Source organism: Mya arenaria, chromosome 9 (genome assembly GCF_026914265.1).
Source record: "Mya arenaria isolate MELC-2E11 chromosome 9, ASM2691426v1".
In the NCBI taxonomy this organism is placed as follows: domain Eukaryota; kingdom Metazoa; phylum Mollusca; class Bivalvia; order Myida; family Myidae; genus Mya; species Mya arenaria.
Window position 1 is genome coordinate 32636989 of NC_069130.1, and position 16584 is coordinate 32653572.

The window sequence follows — 16584 nt, forward strand, 5'->3', positions numbered from 1 at the left end:
TTATATGTTTTTATCAAGTTTTCAACGAAACCAGATTACAATTGGGATATCGTTGGGCGGGGTTGGCGTACGGGCGGGCGGGTGTCAAACTTATGTTAAGAGCTAGCTTGGGGTTGCTTTTGAGGGGCTGTGGCCAACGTAAAGGTCACTGTAACTAAAAACAGAACATTGGTTTTAGCCCAATAACTGAATTAAGAAATGATGGATATTGATGATAGTCGATGTGTAGGTAGCTTTCAAGAATAACTAGCTTTGGATTGCTTTTGATGGGGCAGGGGTCGAAGTTAAAGTCACTCCTATTAAAAATAGAAAAATGGTTTCCGCCAATAACTTAAGTAAGAATTGATTGATAGTATTGAAAGTTGGTATGAAGGTTGCGTATGTGAAGATGTGCTTTTTATACGGGGTCAAGGTCAAGATGTTACTTACTTTTCACTGTAATATGTTTATGTATTGTGATTTATAAGCGATGTTTTTCTATATTGCTTCAGTTTCAACTTGCCAAATTCCAACCAATATTACTAATGGATACGCGAATTATACGGGGACTAATGAAAATGATGTCTTAACCTATGAGTGTCAGGAAGGATATCAATTATCGTACAATGTCACAAATATTTGCAATGGTACGGTGTGGATAGGGAATAATGCACCAAGTTGTTCAGCAGTACAATGCCAAGAACTTATAGTCCCAACAAATGGCTTGCGCAACGACATAACTGGAAATATATACGGATCTGTAGCACAGTTCTCTTGCATAATGGGATATTACATTTCTGGAAGTGCTAACATTACGTGTCAGGCGTCTGGGGAATGGAACAGTTCAACTCCTCTTTGCACCAAATACAACTGCGGAAATCTAGAGATTCCAGCTGACGGAAGCATATACAACTCATCAGGAACGGAATACGGAGCAACTGCATATTTTTCATGTAGAGATGGATATTATCTGACTGGTAGTCCAAACGCTACGTGCAACGCAACAGGCCAATGGGATAACCCCGAACCGAATTGCACCATATACGACTGTTTTTCCTTGAACAACATAACAAGTGGATATGTAGATACTCCCGATGGAACAACTTTTGGAGAAACAGCAACTTACGCATGTTTTCCCGGATATGACCTCATCGGAAATGCTACTACGCAGTGTCTTCGTGGAGGAGAATGGAGCTCCAAACCACCGATCTGTGTCGTTAAAGATTGTGGGAATGTTACTTTACCTGTTAACGGATTTGTGGACGATACGAACGGAACAACCTTCGGCGAAATCGTTAAATACAGTTGTGCAACAGGGTACGATCTGACTGGAGACGCGTCTAGAATATGTGAAGCCGACGGTAAAGAGATATTGCATAGTTACTTTAAACCTAACAGATACTTTGCGATTGCATGTGCATAAAACCCTTTCATTAGACGATTGCCTAAGGCTTCAGCCTCAAATACGTATAAAAACACGGTGGGGCGGTTTTGATAAGAACACGAGTTGAAGTTTTTATATTTATTTATTTTGAGGTTTTCAAAATGATATTATCAAGCATCGGATAATGTTTCCCAACATTTCTCATCGCTGTATTCGTTTAGCTTCAAATAAATTGATATACACACTTTTTAGAATTAATTGCTATTTGTTCGCAAGTGTTGAAATATTTAAAGCTGCACTCTAACATATTAATTATTTTGACATTTTTGTCTTGCAATGAGCTAATCTTTGCGTAAATGTCTGGAAAGCAGTGATATAAGACTGCTGACAAAAGGGCAAATTGCAGAATTTATATTTATGCTCAAAAATTGTTGTTCAATGGTTAAACGCGTTACTAACACTAAAAATAATTTTCGGCAGTTCTCTAAACAATTGAGATCTGTTTTATTGTTGGCTATCTTATTATGACTGAATGAAAGGCATCGATATCCCATATGAGCTGAAACGACTGTGAGAGTGCAGCTTTAATGCCTGTTTTCAAATTTAAAACAAACAGGGACCTGGAACTCGTCTGATCCTAAGTGTGAAATTCATGATTGCGGTAGTCCTGAAAACGTGGATAATGGGAACGTGCAAGTCAAAAACGGCAGTACCTACCAGAGTTCTGCTTTGTACACTTGCCACAATGGATATATGATTTCCGGCGACAATGCGTACAGAATGTGTACACCGACCGGCTGGGAAGATCCGGCCCCTGAATGTGTTAAGGAAGGTTAGTTTATATGTGGTGGTTCAATGCTATGTAGCATCGTTTCCTAGCACGAGGTTCTGTTTATAACGCGTCGAAAAATTCTAAATTAATATTATTTGGTATTATACGTACTGTTTTAATTTGTCTAAAATAGGTATACGTTTTGATAACTACCCCCCTCTCCGCCCCATGTGTACGTAACATACATGTGAACGCATTTATAATACTGATAATAAAAACATTTCTCCAAAATTCACCAAGTAACACCTGCTTCATTTCAAAATACTGATTTCTGGACAGTGTTGCACTTACCGTTGCTATGACAATCGAACAAAGACTGCTATATTCATACTGTAAATGTATACAGTCGAAACTCGTTGGCTCGATATCCTCGTTGGCTCGAACCAGATTAAAATGACCGATTTTTTTACTTGTTGTTCATATAAAATTCGATCGGATGGCTCGATATCTTGAGGGTCGATATTTCTCCACGCTCGAAGTCATTTTCGCGGTCCCAAGTAATAATTTCACACTTTATTTCGTTTGCTTGGGTCGATGTTATTATTGCGGGTTCAGTTAAGAATCTCACACCTTGATTTGTTTGCTTGGCTTAATTTAGCACATGGCGCTAATCGTTTAAAATAGCTTGACTGGTATCATAATTACATTGTATTATCAAATTTAAATGCTTTAACAGATTGAATAAACATGCCATCACTTTAAGTTCGTTCTCTAATTGTTATCCATCTATAAATTTATATACATTTTGATATACCTTATAAGTTATGTTTGTGTTACCCACTGTTTAAAATTGCTTGTTTGTTGTTTTCGCATATACGTATTTCTATAACAAATACAAAATCAAATGGTATTTTCTAAGTACCGAATAAGTCATGTTACGAACTTTACGAGTGTAACTATATCCAATAAATACTCTTCTCTTCTCTTCTCTTGCGGAGATTCTGTAGCCAATAACAATCGAGGTTAACAATACTTTTTGTAACGAATAAAAAAATAATGTTGCACATGTTGAAAATGAAACAAAAAACGTGTATTCGTTTATATTCATGGCAACATCCATATTTTTATACCTTTTTGTAAAAGTACACATCATAGTCAATGCAACTTATTTTTCTTATTCTTTATTGTTTTCAAATTGATACTGGCTCTAGTGAAGCTTATATGTTTTTATCAAGTTTTCAACGAAACCAGATTAGAATGGGGATATCGTTGGGCGGGGTTGGCGTACGGGCGGGCGGGTGTCAAACTTATGTTAAGAGCTAGCTTGGGGTTGCTTTTGAGGGGTTGTGGTCAACGAAAAGGTCACTGTAACTAAAAACAGAACATTGGTTTTAGCCCATTAACTGAATTAAGAAATGATGGATATTGATGAAAATCGATGTGTAGGTAGCTTTCAAGAATAACTAGCTTTGGATTGCTTTTGATGGGGCAGGAGTCGAAGTCAAAGTCACTCCTATTAAAAATAGAAAAATGGTTTCCGCCAATAACTTAAGTAAGAATTGATTGATAGTATTGAAAGTTGGTATGAAGGTTGCGTATGTGAAGATGTGCTTTTTATACGGGGTCAAGGTCAAGATGTTACTTACTTTTCACTGTAATATGTTTATGTATTGTGATTTATAAGCGATGTTTTTCTATATTGCTTCAGTTTCAACTTGCCAAATTCCAACCAATATTACTAATGGATACGCGAATTATACGGGGACTAATGAAAATGATGTCTTAACCTATGAGTGTCAGGAAGGATATCAATTATCGTACAATGTCACAAATATTTGCAATGGTACGGTGTGGATAGGGAATAATGCACCAAGTTGTTCAGCAGTACAATGCCAAGAACTTATAGTCCCAACAAATGGCTTGCGCAACGACATAACTGGAAATATATACGGATCTGTAGCACAGTTCTCTTGCATAATGGGATATTACATTTCTGGAAGTGCTAACATTACGTGTCAGGCGTCTGGGGAATGGAACAGTTCAACTCCTCTTTGCACCAAATACAACTGCGGAAATCTAGAGATTCCAGCTGACGGAAGCATATACAACTCATCAGGAACGGAATACGGAGCAACTGCATATTTTTCATGTAGAGATGGATATTATCTGACTGGTAGTCCAAACGCTACGTGCAACGCAACAGGCCAATGGGATAACCCCGAACCGAATTGCACCATATACGACTGTTTTTCCTTGAACAACATAACAAGTGGATATGTAGATACTCCCGATGGAACAACTTTTGGAGAAACAGCAACTTACGCATGTTTTCCCGGATATGACCTCATCGGAAATGCTACTACGCAGTGTCTTCGTGGAGGAGAATGGAGCTCCAAACCACCGATCTGTGTCGTTAAAGATTGTGGGAATGTTACTTTACCTGTTAACGGATTTGTGGACGATACGAACGGAACAACCTTCGGCGAAATCGTTAAATACAGTTGTGCAACAGGGTACGATCTGACTGGAGACGCGTCTAGAATATGTGAAGCCGACGGTAAAGAGATATTGCATAGTTACTTTAAACCTAACAGATACTTTGCGATTGCATGTGCATAAAACCCTTTCATTAGACGATTGCCTAAGGCTTCAGCCTCAAATACGTATAAAAACACGGTGGGGCGGTTTTGATAAGAACACGAGTTGAAGTTTTTATATTTATTTATTTTGAGGTTTTCAAAATGATATTATCAAGCATCGGATAATGTTTCCCAACATTTCTCATCGCTGTATTCGTTTAGCTTCAAATAAATTGATATACACACTTTTTAGAATTAATTGCTATTTGTTCGCAAGTGTTGAAATATTTAAAGCTGCACTCTAACATATTAATTATTTTGACATTTTTGTCTTGCAATGAGCTAATCTTTGCGTAAATGTCTGGAAAGCAGTGATATAAGACTGCTGACAAAAGGGCAAATTGCAGAATTTATATTTATGCTCAAAAATTGTTGTTCAATGGTTAAACGCGTTACTAACACTAAAAATAATTTTCGGCAGTTCTCTAAACAATTGAGATCTGTTTTATTGTTGGCTATCTTATTATGACTGAATGAAAGGCATCGATATCCCATATGAGCTGAAACGACTGTGAGAGTGCAGCTTTAATGCCTGTTTTCAAATTTAAAACAAACAGGGACCTGGAACTCGTCTGATCCTAAGTGTGAAATTCATGATTGCGGTAGTCCTGAAAACGTGGATAATGGGAACGTGCAAGTCAAAAACGGCAGTACCTACCAGAGTTCTGCTTTGTACACTTGCCACAATGGATATATGATTTCCGGCGACAATGCGTACAGAATGTGTACACCGACCGGCTGGGAAGATCCGGCCCCTGAATGTGTTAAGGAAGGTTAGTTTATATGTGGTGGTTCAATGCTATGTAGCATCGTTTCCTAGCACGAGGTTCTGTTTATAACGCGTCGAAAAATTCTAAATTAATATTATTTGGTATTATACGTACTGTTTTAATTTGTCTAAAATAGGTATACGTTTTGATAACTACCCCCCTCTCCGCCCCATGTGTACGTAACATACATGTGAACGCATTTATAATACTGATAATAAAAACATTTCTCCAAAATTCACCAAGTAACACCTGCTTCATTTCAAAATACTGATTTCTGGACAGTGTTGCACTTACCGTTGCTATGACAATCGAACAAAGACTGCTATATTCATACTGTAAATGTATACAGTCGAAACTCGTTGGCTCGATATCCTCGTTGGCTCGAACCAGATTAAAATGACCGATTTTTTTACTTGTTGTTCATATAAAATTCGATCGGATGGCTCGATATCTTGAGGGTCGATATTTCTCCACGCTCGAAGTCATTTTCGCGGTCCCAAGTAATAATTTCACACTTTATTTCGTTTGCTTGGGTCGATGTTATTATTGCGGGTTCAGTTAAGAATCTCACACCTTGATTTGTTTGCTTGGCTTAATTTAGCACATGGCGCTAATCGTTTAAAATAGCTTGACTGGTATCATAATTACATTGTATTATCAAATTTAAATGCTTTAACAGATTGAATAAACATGCCATCACTTTAAGTTCGTTCTCTAATTGTTATCCATCTATAAATTTATATACATTTTGATATACCTTATAAGTTATGTTTGTGTTACCCACTGTTTAAAATTGCTTGTTTGTTGTTTTCGCATATACGTATTTCTATAACAAATACAAAATCAAATGGTATTTTCTAAGTACCGAATAAGTCATGTTACGAACTTTACGAGTGTAACTATATCCAATAAATACTCTTCTCTTCTCTTGCGGAGATTCTGTAGCCAATAACAATCGAGGTTAACAATACTTTTTGTAACGAATAAAAAAATAATGTTGCACATGTTGAAAATGAAACAAAAAACGTGTATTCGTTTATATTCATGGCAACATCCATATTTTTATACCTTTTTGTAAAAGTACACATCATAGTCAATGCAACTTATTTTTCTTATTCTTTATTGTTTTCAAATTGATACTGGCTCTAGTGAAGCTTATATGTTTTTATCAAGTTTTCAACGAAACCAGATTAGAATGGGGATATCGTTGGGCGGGGTTGGCGTACGGGCGGGCGGGTGTCAAACTTATGTTAAGAGCTAGCTTGGGGTTGCTTTTGAGGGGTTGTGGTCAACGAAAAGGTCACTGTAACTAAAAACAGAACATTGGTTTTAGCCCATTAACTGAATTAAGAAATGATGGATATTGATGAAAATCGATGTGTAGGTAGCTTTCAAGAATAACTAGCTTTGGATTGCTTTTGATGGGGCAGGAGTCGAAGTCAAAGTCACTCCTATTAAAAATAGAAAAATGGTTTCCGCCAATAACTTAAGTAAGAATTGATTGATAGTATTGAAAGTTGGTATGAAGGTTGCGTATGTGAAGATGTGCTTTTTATACGGGGTCAAGGTCAAGATGTTACTTACTTTTCACTGTAATATGTTTATGTATTGTGATTTATAAGCGATGTTTTTCTATATTGCTTCAGTTTCAACTTGCCAAATTCCAACCAATATTACTAATGGATACGCGAATTATACGGGGACTAATGAAAATGATGTCTTAACCTATGAGTGTCAGGAAGGATATCAATTATCGTACAATGTCACAAATATTTGCAATGGTACGGTGTGGATAGGGAATAATGCACCAAGTTGTTCAGCAGTACAATGCCAAGAACTTATAGTCCCAACAAATGGCTTGCGCAACGACATAACTGGAAATATATACGGATCTGTAGCACAGTTCTCTTGCATAATGGGATATTACATTTCTGGAAGTGCTAACATTACGTGTCAGGCGTCTGGGGAATGGAACAGTTCAACTCCTCTTTGCACCAAATACAACTGCGGAAATCTAGAGATTCCAGCTGACGGAAGCATATACAACTCATCAGGAACGGAATACGGAGCAACTGCATATTTTTCATGTAGAGATGGATATTATCTGACTGGTAGTCCAAACGCTACGTGCAACGCAACAGGCCAATGGGATAACCCCGAACCGAATTGCACCATATACGACTGTTTTTCCTTGAACAACATAACAAGTGGATATGTAGATACTCCCGATGGAACAACTTTTGGAGAAACAGCAACTTACGCATGTTTTCCCGGATATGACCTCATCGGAAATGCTACTACGCAGTGTCTTCATGGCGGAGAATGGAGCTCCAAACCACCGATCTGTGTCGTTAAAGATTGTGGGAATGTTACTTTACCTGTTAACGGTTTTGTGGACGATACGAACGGAACAACCTTCGGCGAAATCGTTAAATACAGTTGTGCAACAGGGTACGATCTGGCTGGAGACGCGTCTAGAATATGTGAAGCCGACGGTAAAGAGATATTGCATAGTTACTTTAAACCTAACAGATACTTTGCGATTGCATGTGCATACAACCCTTTCATTAGACGATTGCCTAAGGCTTCAGCCTCAAATACGTATAAAGCACGGTGGGACGGTTTTGATAAAAACACGAGTTGAAGTTTTTATATTTATTTATTTTGAGGTTTTCAAAATGATATTATCAAGCATCGGGTAAAAGGAAAATAAATTGATATACACACTTTTTAGAATTAATTGCTATTTGTTCGCAAGTGTTGAAATATTTAAAGCTGCACTCTAACATATTAATTATTTTGACATTTTTTGTCTTGCAATGAGCTAATCTTTGCGTAAATGTCTGGAAAGCAGTGATATAAGACTGCTGACAAAAGGGCAAATTGCAGAATTTATATTTATGCTCAAAAATTAATGTTCAATGGTTAAACGCGTTACTAACACTAAAAATAATTTTCGGCAGTTTTCTAAACAATTGAGATCTGTTTTATTGTTGGTTATCTTATTATGACTAAATTAAAGGCATAGATGCCCCAAATCAGCTGAAATGACTGTGAGAGTGCAGCTTTAATGCCTGTTTTCAAATTTAAAACAAACAGGGACCTGGAACTCTTCTGATCCTAAGTGTGAAATTCATGATTGCGGTAATCCTGGAAGCGTGGATAATGGGAACGTGCATGTCAAAAACGGCAGTACCTACCAGAGTTCTGCTTTGTATACTTGCCGCAATGGATATATGATTTCCGGCGACAATGCGTACAGAATGTGTACACCGACCGGCTGGGAAGATCCGGCCCCTGAATGTGTTAAGGAAGGTTAGTTTATATGTGGTGGTTCAATGTTATGTAGCATCGTTTCCTAGCACGAGGTTCTGTTTATAACGCGTCGAAAAATTCATAATTAATATTATTTGGTATTATACGTACTGTTTTAATTTGTCTAAAATAGGTATACGTTTGGACCCCCCCCCCCCCCGCTCTATGTGTACGTAACATACATGTGAACGCATTTGTAATACTGACAATAAAAACTCCAAAATTCACCAATTGATTATATCAATATGCATTTTATATAAAATAACACCTGCTTCGTTTCAAAATACTGTTTTCTGGAGAGTGTTGCACTTACTGTTGCTGTGACAATCGAACAAAGACTGCTATAGTCATACTGTATACTGTAAATGTATATGTTTTATTACTCGACAAGAGCATGGTTGCATATATTTATATATATATGTTTTATTTTTGTACAGCTTGTCCTTCACCCCCAATTACTATGAACGGAACGATTATACTGTTGGACAACAGTACGTTGGTTGGAAGTAAATACAAAGTCGCTTGCGATCCAGGTCTTATACCGAAACCAGGCGGTCCACGAACATGCAAAACAAGTCTGGAGTGGACAGGTCGTAATATAACGTGTGAAATACCTGGTGAGATTCTCTGTTATTTAATTGCAAGTTGACGTTGAATGTTGTTGTAAATAGTTGGTTTTATACATATACTAGTATATAGGTCCTTTTTTCAGTTTTCAAACTAAGTAACAGATTCCTTGAAGTTAAATTTAAATGATAACTCAATTTCAAGCATGTTTTGATTCAAACTTTGAATGAAACGTGTGTTTAATAGAGACTGATCAAGTTGTGTGGCCAATATTATAAAGTCGGTGTTGCTCATCGTTTTGTGGTTCAAATGTTCATATTTTGCTGTATAATTTCATCATCGAACATTCGTTTCAACATTACTTTTTCGTTTGATAGCCGCGCACAATGGTAGGTTTTATCACAAACACTGACCATACTTTATACGCTATGATACATTTTCAGAGTGTATACCGCCAATCCAGTACGGTGCAAATATAACGGTAAATGGTTCACGACCTGGCGATTTCGCATTTTATGAGTGTTTACCGGATTTCAACATGTCGACCACAGATGCTTACCGGACATGTTTGATTACTGAGTTATGGAGTGATCCCGAGCCACTGTGTTTAGGGCGAGATTGCGGCGAAGTGGAAACTATAACAAACGGTTCTGTGTTGACCCCTAATGGAACACGGCATCCCTACAGTATATATTACGTGTGTGACGAAGGCTTTAACAGTGTTGGAGACAGTATTAGAACCTGTCAGGTTAACGGGTCGTGGGATAATTTGAAACCTAATTGTAGCATAGTGGATTGCGGTCCACCTCCAACACCTGTAAACGGGTCTATTGCGGAGCTCCTCGGCACTTCATACGGCAACAATGTAACATTTCAATGCAACTTTATGTTTAGGTTGAATGAAAGTTATTCAAATCACAGCACTTGTTTGGCAAATGGTAATTGGTCGCATCCGATTCCAACATGTGAACACATTCATACAGGTAGGCGCATCTTATATATGTATTAATTGTTTTTCTTTCAATATCCTTTAGATCTTATTCCATTTACTAAACAGTTTTGATCAGTGCGTTTAAATCATATAAATGCGGCCCTGTATTCCCGTTGTATAATGAAACTACAAAGTGCCAAGCAATATATTAGTTCGTTCCTTATACAAGCTAATGTGTTATTGTTAATACAATACGTTTGGTCTTATTTAAGAATGTGGTATTCCCGAAAATGCATCAAACTCACAAGTAACCTTTACCGGTACTGGATATAATGACACTGCGACTTATACTTGTCACTATGGTTACACATTATCCACTAGCGAAAACAATCGCACTTGCTTGCTAAACGCAACATGGAGTGGACCTCCGATAAATTGTTCTCTTGTTGACTGCTTCACACCCGAACAGATACCTAACGGAAATGTTTCTACACCTTCTGGGACAGCTTTCGGACAGAACGCATCATATACTTGTAACGAAGGTTATAAATTAACTGGTGGTTCAACCATCACATGCAACGCAACAGGCCAATGGAATGGTCCGGTACCGAAATGCACAATATACGATTGTGGTGAACGTAACTTAACAAATGGCATCGTAAACACATCCACCGGAACACAGTATGAGGCAACTGCTTACTTCTCCTGTAATGATGGATACTATCTGATGGGTAGTCCAGACGCTACTTGCAACGCAACAGGCCAATGGGACAATCCTTTACCGAATTGCACAATATACGATTGCGGTGAACCTTACTTAACAGACGGTGTCGTTAACACATCCAGTGGAACACAGTATGAGGCAACTGCTTACTTCTCCTGTAATGATGGATACTATCTGATGGGTAGTCCAGACGCTACTTGTAACGCAACAGGCCAATGGGACAATCCTTTACCGAATTGCACAATATACGATTGCGGTGAACCTTACTTAACAGACGGTGTCGTTAACACATCCAATGGAACACAGTATGAGGCAACTGCTTACTTCTCCTGTAATGATGGATACTTATTGACAGGTAGTCCAGACGCTACTTGTAACGCAACAGGCCAATGGGATAATCCTTTACATACAACTTGTTCTCTTGTTGACTGCTTCACACCTGATGAAATATCTAATGGAAATGTTTTTACGTCTTCGATGACAACATTTGGACACAACGCTACATATACTTGCAGCGAGGGTTATAACCTGACCGGAGCGCATATAAGAACATGTCAAGGAAACGGATCTTGGAGTTTTGATACACCATCGTGCTTGCTAGTTGAATGCGGGGATTTGCTCCCTCCGACAAATGGAAACATTGCTGTTTCCACTGGAACGACATTTGGACAGCAAGCTGTATATTCGTGCCAACACGGTTACGACCTTAATGGAGCCAACACTCGGACGTGCACCGCTAACGGCACCTGGAGTGGATCACCACCGGGCTGTATAGGTATTGTAGCAAATATTGATTAATGCTTAACTTCAATGAAAATGCATAACCCTTTTTATTTGAACAAGTGTATTGTGGAGAAATTAACGAATCAACAAATGGTTATTGTTGACAAATAAGTAGAGCATGATGTGTTTAAATGACGATTGAAATATTCAAGAAATAGTGCGCTGATCTTGATCGACATATAATTGTTTAAGAAATTGGGTCCAGGCTTCAAGTAAAAAGTTTAATCTATATTGGTCCTAACCGTTCTACATGGTATTTTCCGCCTCTCTTACGTGAGCTTACGAGCTATCAGAATCACTTTTCAAAGCCCCCCAAAATGGTATTGTTTTTCAACCGCGTGTGAGTCTCATCGGTGTATTAATGTCTCTAGAACAGGAGCAGGGTGCTTGCTTTTTCCACACCATATGGTCTCACATCAATTGCTAAAATGCCAGAATTATTCCCAGGCTTATAAATACTGATAGGGGACTGTAGCTAGTATTTAATCACAATAATTATTGTGTTTTTTTATATTATTCATATATGTATATTTATCATAATCAAAGGTTGTTTTATTCCTTGTAAGTTAATTTGTGAAGGGAATCGTGGCCGTAGGGTGTGGCATAACAACGCCCCCGTTGTCTTCGTAGAATATGAATAGTTTGTTTATTTTTTCTTCTTCTAGTGTCCTTGGGAAAAGCAAGGACCACGCCGTCACCAAAGAAGCTGTACATAATGCCTTGTATATGTTATGAACACCACGAATGGGAGAATCTGACGCAAGAAGAGATCATAGATCAACTCGTTAAAGACCTGAGCATCGACGTGACCAATACGACACTCGCCCAGTCAAGGCTCATCAGTAGGTCAGACCCGAGAGCATCGTCTACCGCTATAGGAACAGTTGCTATTGGTTTATTAGCTGTAATATTTGGCACTGTAGCGTGTTTAGATGTGTTAACTATATGGAAAGATAAACGGTTTTCCAGATGTAGAAAAACTATATCAAGAAGATGTCGTGGAAGAAAAATATATGATGTGTCATCCGTTTCACATGACACACACATTGAATTAAATGACCAAGACGATGTAAGAGAAAGAATAACATTTCCTTCGGCATAGATGCGTCAAATTATGCCATGTTGAGTGACTTAATCAAGTTTGATTATATAACGATCATTTTCAATTATACGTTTCGGGTCATTTGGAACTCCTCAGCTTTTATCCATCCAGGAAAACCTCAAATGCCGGTACATCAGTAGAAGTACTTCGTAAACTTATAGATAATAGTATAAATTATTTGAAATGCTTTAACTTGTATTTTGTATACTTAAGTTTAAATTGATTGCTAGTGAGGTGAATTATAACTGCATAAATAATTAAGAGATTCAAGAGTAAAGTCATTAAGTTTAACTGTGAAATTGAAATTTCTACGCGATCTAATCGTAGCGTAGTTAAATATAAAGATTTCTGACATTATAAACCCTCCATAATCATCCGAGGTTGTTTTCGATGGAAAATGGCCGAGGTTTCTGAATGCGTTTCAAGTATATGAATAGTTATAAACATGTCTGTGTTTATATTTTTTGTTAAAAGAGTATAAATATTTGATGTGAAACAGTGCATAGATATAGCAGAAATACGCCTGTTTGTTAAAAAGAAATGAAACGATAAATAATAAATAAAAACGGTTGACAAAAAGTTAAAAACCAACTAGCGTATTAAATTCTGGATCATTAGCCCAGGGCCCATTTTATGAACGGTCTCAAATCTGCGTTCAGTCTCTATGCTTTAAACTACAATATAAATCCTTTTTTTCTTTCTTTTTTGGGGTGGGGTGGGGTGGGGGGTAACTCTCATTCTTGATGACAACCTTTAAAGATGCACTCTTACTCTCAAATAAGATTTACCGCAATTAAAACAATTCTATTAGTTTTTTCTCATGAATATGTTGATGAACATCATTTCCTCTAGTCTCTAGAAATGTTATTCTAATTCAAAACATGTACTTGTGTAATAATTCAAAATATCAAGATTATAAATATTTTACTCTTTTGGAAAGCGTATTATCTCATTTATAGATATGTAGATTAATAATCTAAACATAATATTTATAAAGCAAAACTTGTACTAAGGAATTAACTTTGAATGTATATGCATGAACCATCCTTGTGCTCAGTTCAACTTGGTGTAAACCTCCTGTTTTAAACCACAATTAATTTTAATAGTCAAATTATTGAAAGGCGTTTATCTTAAGACAATTTTCTTGGTTATTTCCATATAGTAAACATTTTAATTTTTCTTTAAACTGAACAAAGTAAATACGACTCCTGGTGTGCTACATTAAGTTAAATCATATTAAAGGAAAAGTAAATACCATTATGACAAGTGTTGCTTAAGTTTAACACTTGAATGTTAAACTTATGGTTGAACACACTATTTCCACAGCCAATTTGTAAATAAGATGTTTGTTTAAAGGTAAACGATAGACGGCATGGCGTCACGCAGTATGATCCGTCTGAATTTAGGCTATCATAACAGTCGCTGACATTAGCTTACTGTTTCGGTATGTATCCCTGTGCCATGAGAGCTCATACACTGCAAGCAGGGAAACAAAAACGCAAACGGTAGTAGTAAGCGTTAACGTCAACGCGAAGTGAAGGTGTTTGCGGCCAGCGACGCTTGCAGTGTAAGCAAACGTGAGCGACCGTTAGCGGTAACTGAACTCCGGGCTGCGCTGAGTTCACTCAACGCGAAGTATAGGTGTTTGCGGCTAGCGACGCTTGCAGTGTAAGCTAACGTGAGCGACCGTTTGCGATATGGTTCCCCGCTGGCAGTGTATGCGCTACGATGCATCAGGGAATTCAACATTTAATATTCTATTAAAATGTTTGTTCGAATATGTATGTTTTGCATTGTATATTTGTTGAAATGTCTGACCTAAATCAAATAAATAATCTGCAAATGTATACTTTCGATGACTACGTGTTATTCTATGCACGGTGAGTGTGGTAGTTTTATTTAACGGCGTCAATGACCTATCCATGAGCGTCGGCTCGGAGAGAGTTTTAGTACGATTGTAGGGTATAGTACACAAACAGAGTGTTACATTGGTCTTTATACATGTGCCAGGGTATAGAACTGGCAAACGGGACCCCCGTTTAGCGTCCCTCTCAGAAGACAGCTGGTATTTTTTTATTGGTTAGGCGGGGCATCAAACCTTCGACCCCTATATTCAAAAGAAAGAAAAACTGTTAAAATTGAATTGATTTGACTCGTTCTTGCTTTATATTGATTACGTTCTTATATTAAACAGTGAATTACTCAGATCTTAATCATTCTCTATTCACCCAAAAGCAAAACCTATTTCCCTAAACGTATTATGGTCTGTGTAATATATTTCCAAAACACTGCAGCTGAAGTCGGGTGAAAGACCTAATATTTTAACATATATATAACGATCTTAAAAGTCCACTTTCACTGACAGGCATTTATTTAAGGAATGAATTGCGGGGTTGATGTCATTATCGGGGATATGAACGCAATTGGGCTGGTCAAAGTACGCGTGTAGTCGAATTTTTATTATCCGACCACTTATTTAAATTTGGTTTTTGACGGTTTTTGATGATACGTAAAAGTTATATGACATGAAATAAGCTCGTAATGATTAGGAATTGTCGGAGTAAGCGTAGCGAACGAGCCTTTCTTTATCATTAAGATATAAAATCCCGTCATTTAACTAAGAATACAACCTCATTGGCTGACACATTGTACAAGCAAAATCTGACGCAGGGATTGTGTATCGGATCATTGGCAGTAGGCGGACGTTTTTAAAAACACAATACAACTGCATAAGAAGAAACAGCCATCTTTTTCTTAAACGTGTTTGTGCTTTTGATCTATAAAAAAGCATAATGAGGTCATGCCACAATTAAAATAAATGTTGTAATTTCAAAAAGAATAAACCGTCGATAATGGACAGTTTGATTAAACAAAATGTTAAACAAATTGTATAAATGGAACAGTATCTCAATAGAGATTCTTATTTAAAAATATAGTGAATGTGGTACCGTCTTCATTAAAAACTAGGCCTAAATTCTTCCCCATACTTACGAGTTTCTGGCCTAAATGCGTTGTTTGTTCTTCCCATTGATATCAAGCCCTTTGAAGTCTAAAGTAAAATAATCAAGCAGGGCGTTGAGTAGAATTGGAAAGTGTCCCACTTTCGGGTATGATAAGTTGCAGCAATGTAGGTGACGTGCACAGGAACTGCCTGGCCTCCATTTAACCGGGGCTGGTCACATGTAGGTGCACACTGTACACAGTTGGTTTTCCACCAACGCAACATGATTGAACGTAGCAAGGACGTGGCGCAGACGCAGCATGGACGTGACGATTTTACATCTTTGATTTTCTCGAAGAACACGGCATCGTCGCAGAGTCCTTGGATTTTTTAGAACTCCAGGGATGCTGTCGGAACATTGTAAGGTGTGATTGGGGCATTTTACGTTTAAGATGCCAATCACCGTTATGACACAACCACTATTTTGGCTCTTAATTACTAGTATTATGTTGACAAAGATGAAGGTACATTCGCCCTTTTTTATGAGAGGTGATTCGATATAAAAAGTAACCGAGTCTCAAATTGATCAATATACTATATTGCTATATATATATATATATATATATATAGATGCGTACTGGGCAAATTTGAGACGCTATGAAAATACCCAAAACGCG

At 37.5% G+C, this 16584-nt stretch overlaps 1 protein-coding gene across 1 annotated transcript; it reads left to right on the forward strand.

Annotated features, from left to right (window-relative positions):
* Positions 1–7459: 7459 nt before the first annotated feature.
* LOC128245940 (sushi, von Willebrand factor type A, EGF and pentraxin domain-containing protein 1-like) lies at positions 7460–11879 on the forward strand. The gene is made up of 5 exons (XM_052964159.1): positions 7460–8039; positions 8644–8859; positions 9297–9476; positions 9870–10291; positions 10827–11879. The coding sequence occupies exons 1-5, from the start codon at positions 7460–7462 to the stop codon at positions 11877–11879; spliced, it is 2451 nt and encodes an 816-aa protein (XP_052820119.1).
* The last annotated feature ends 4705 nt before the right edge of the window (positions 11880–16584 follow it).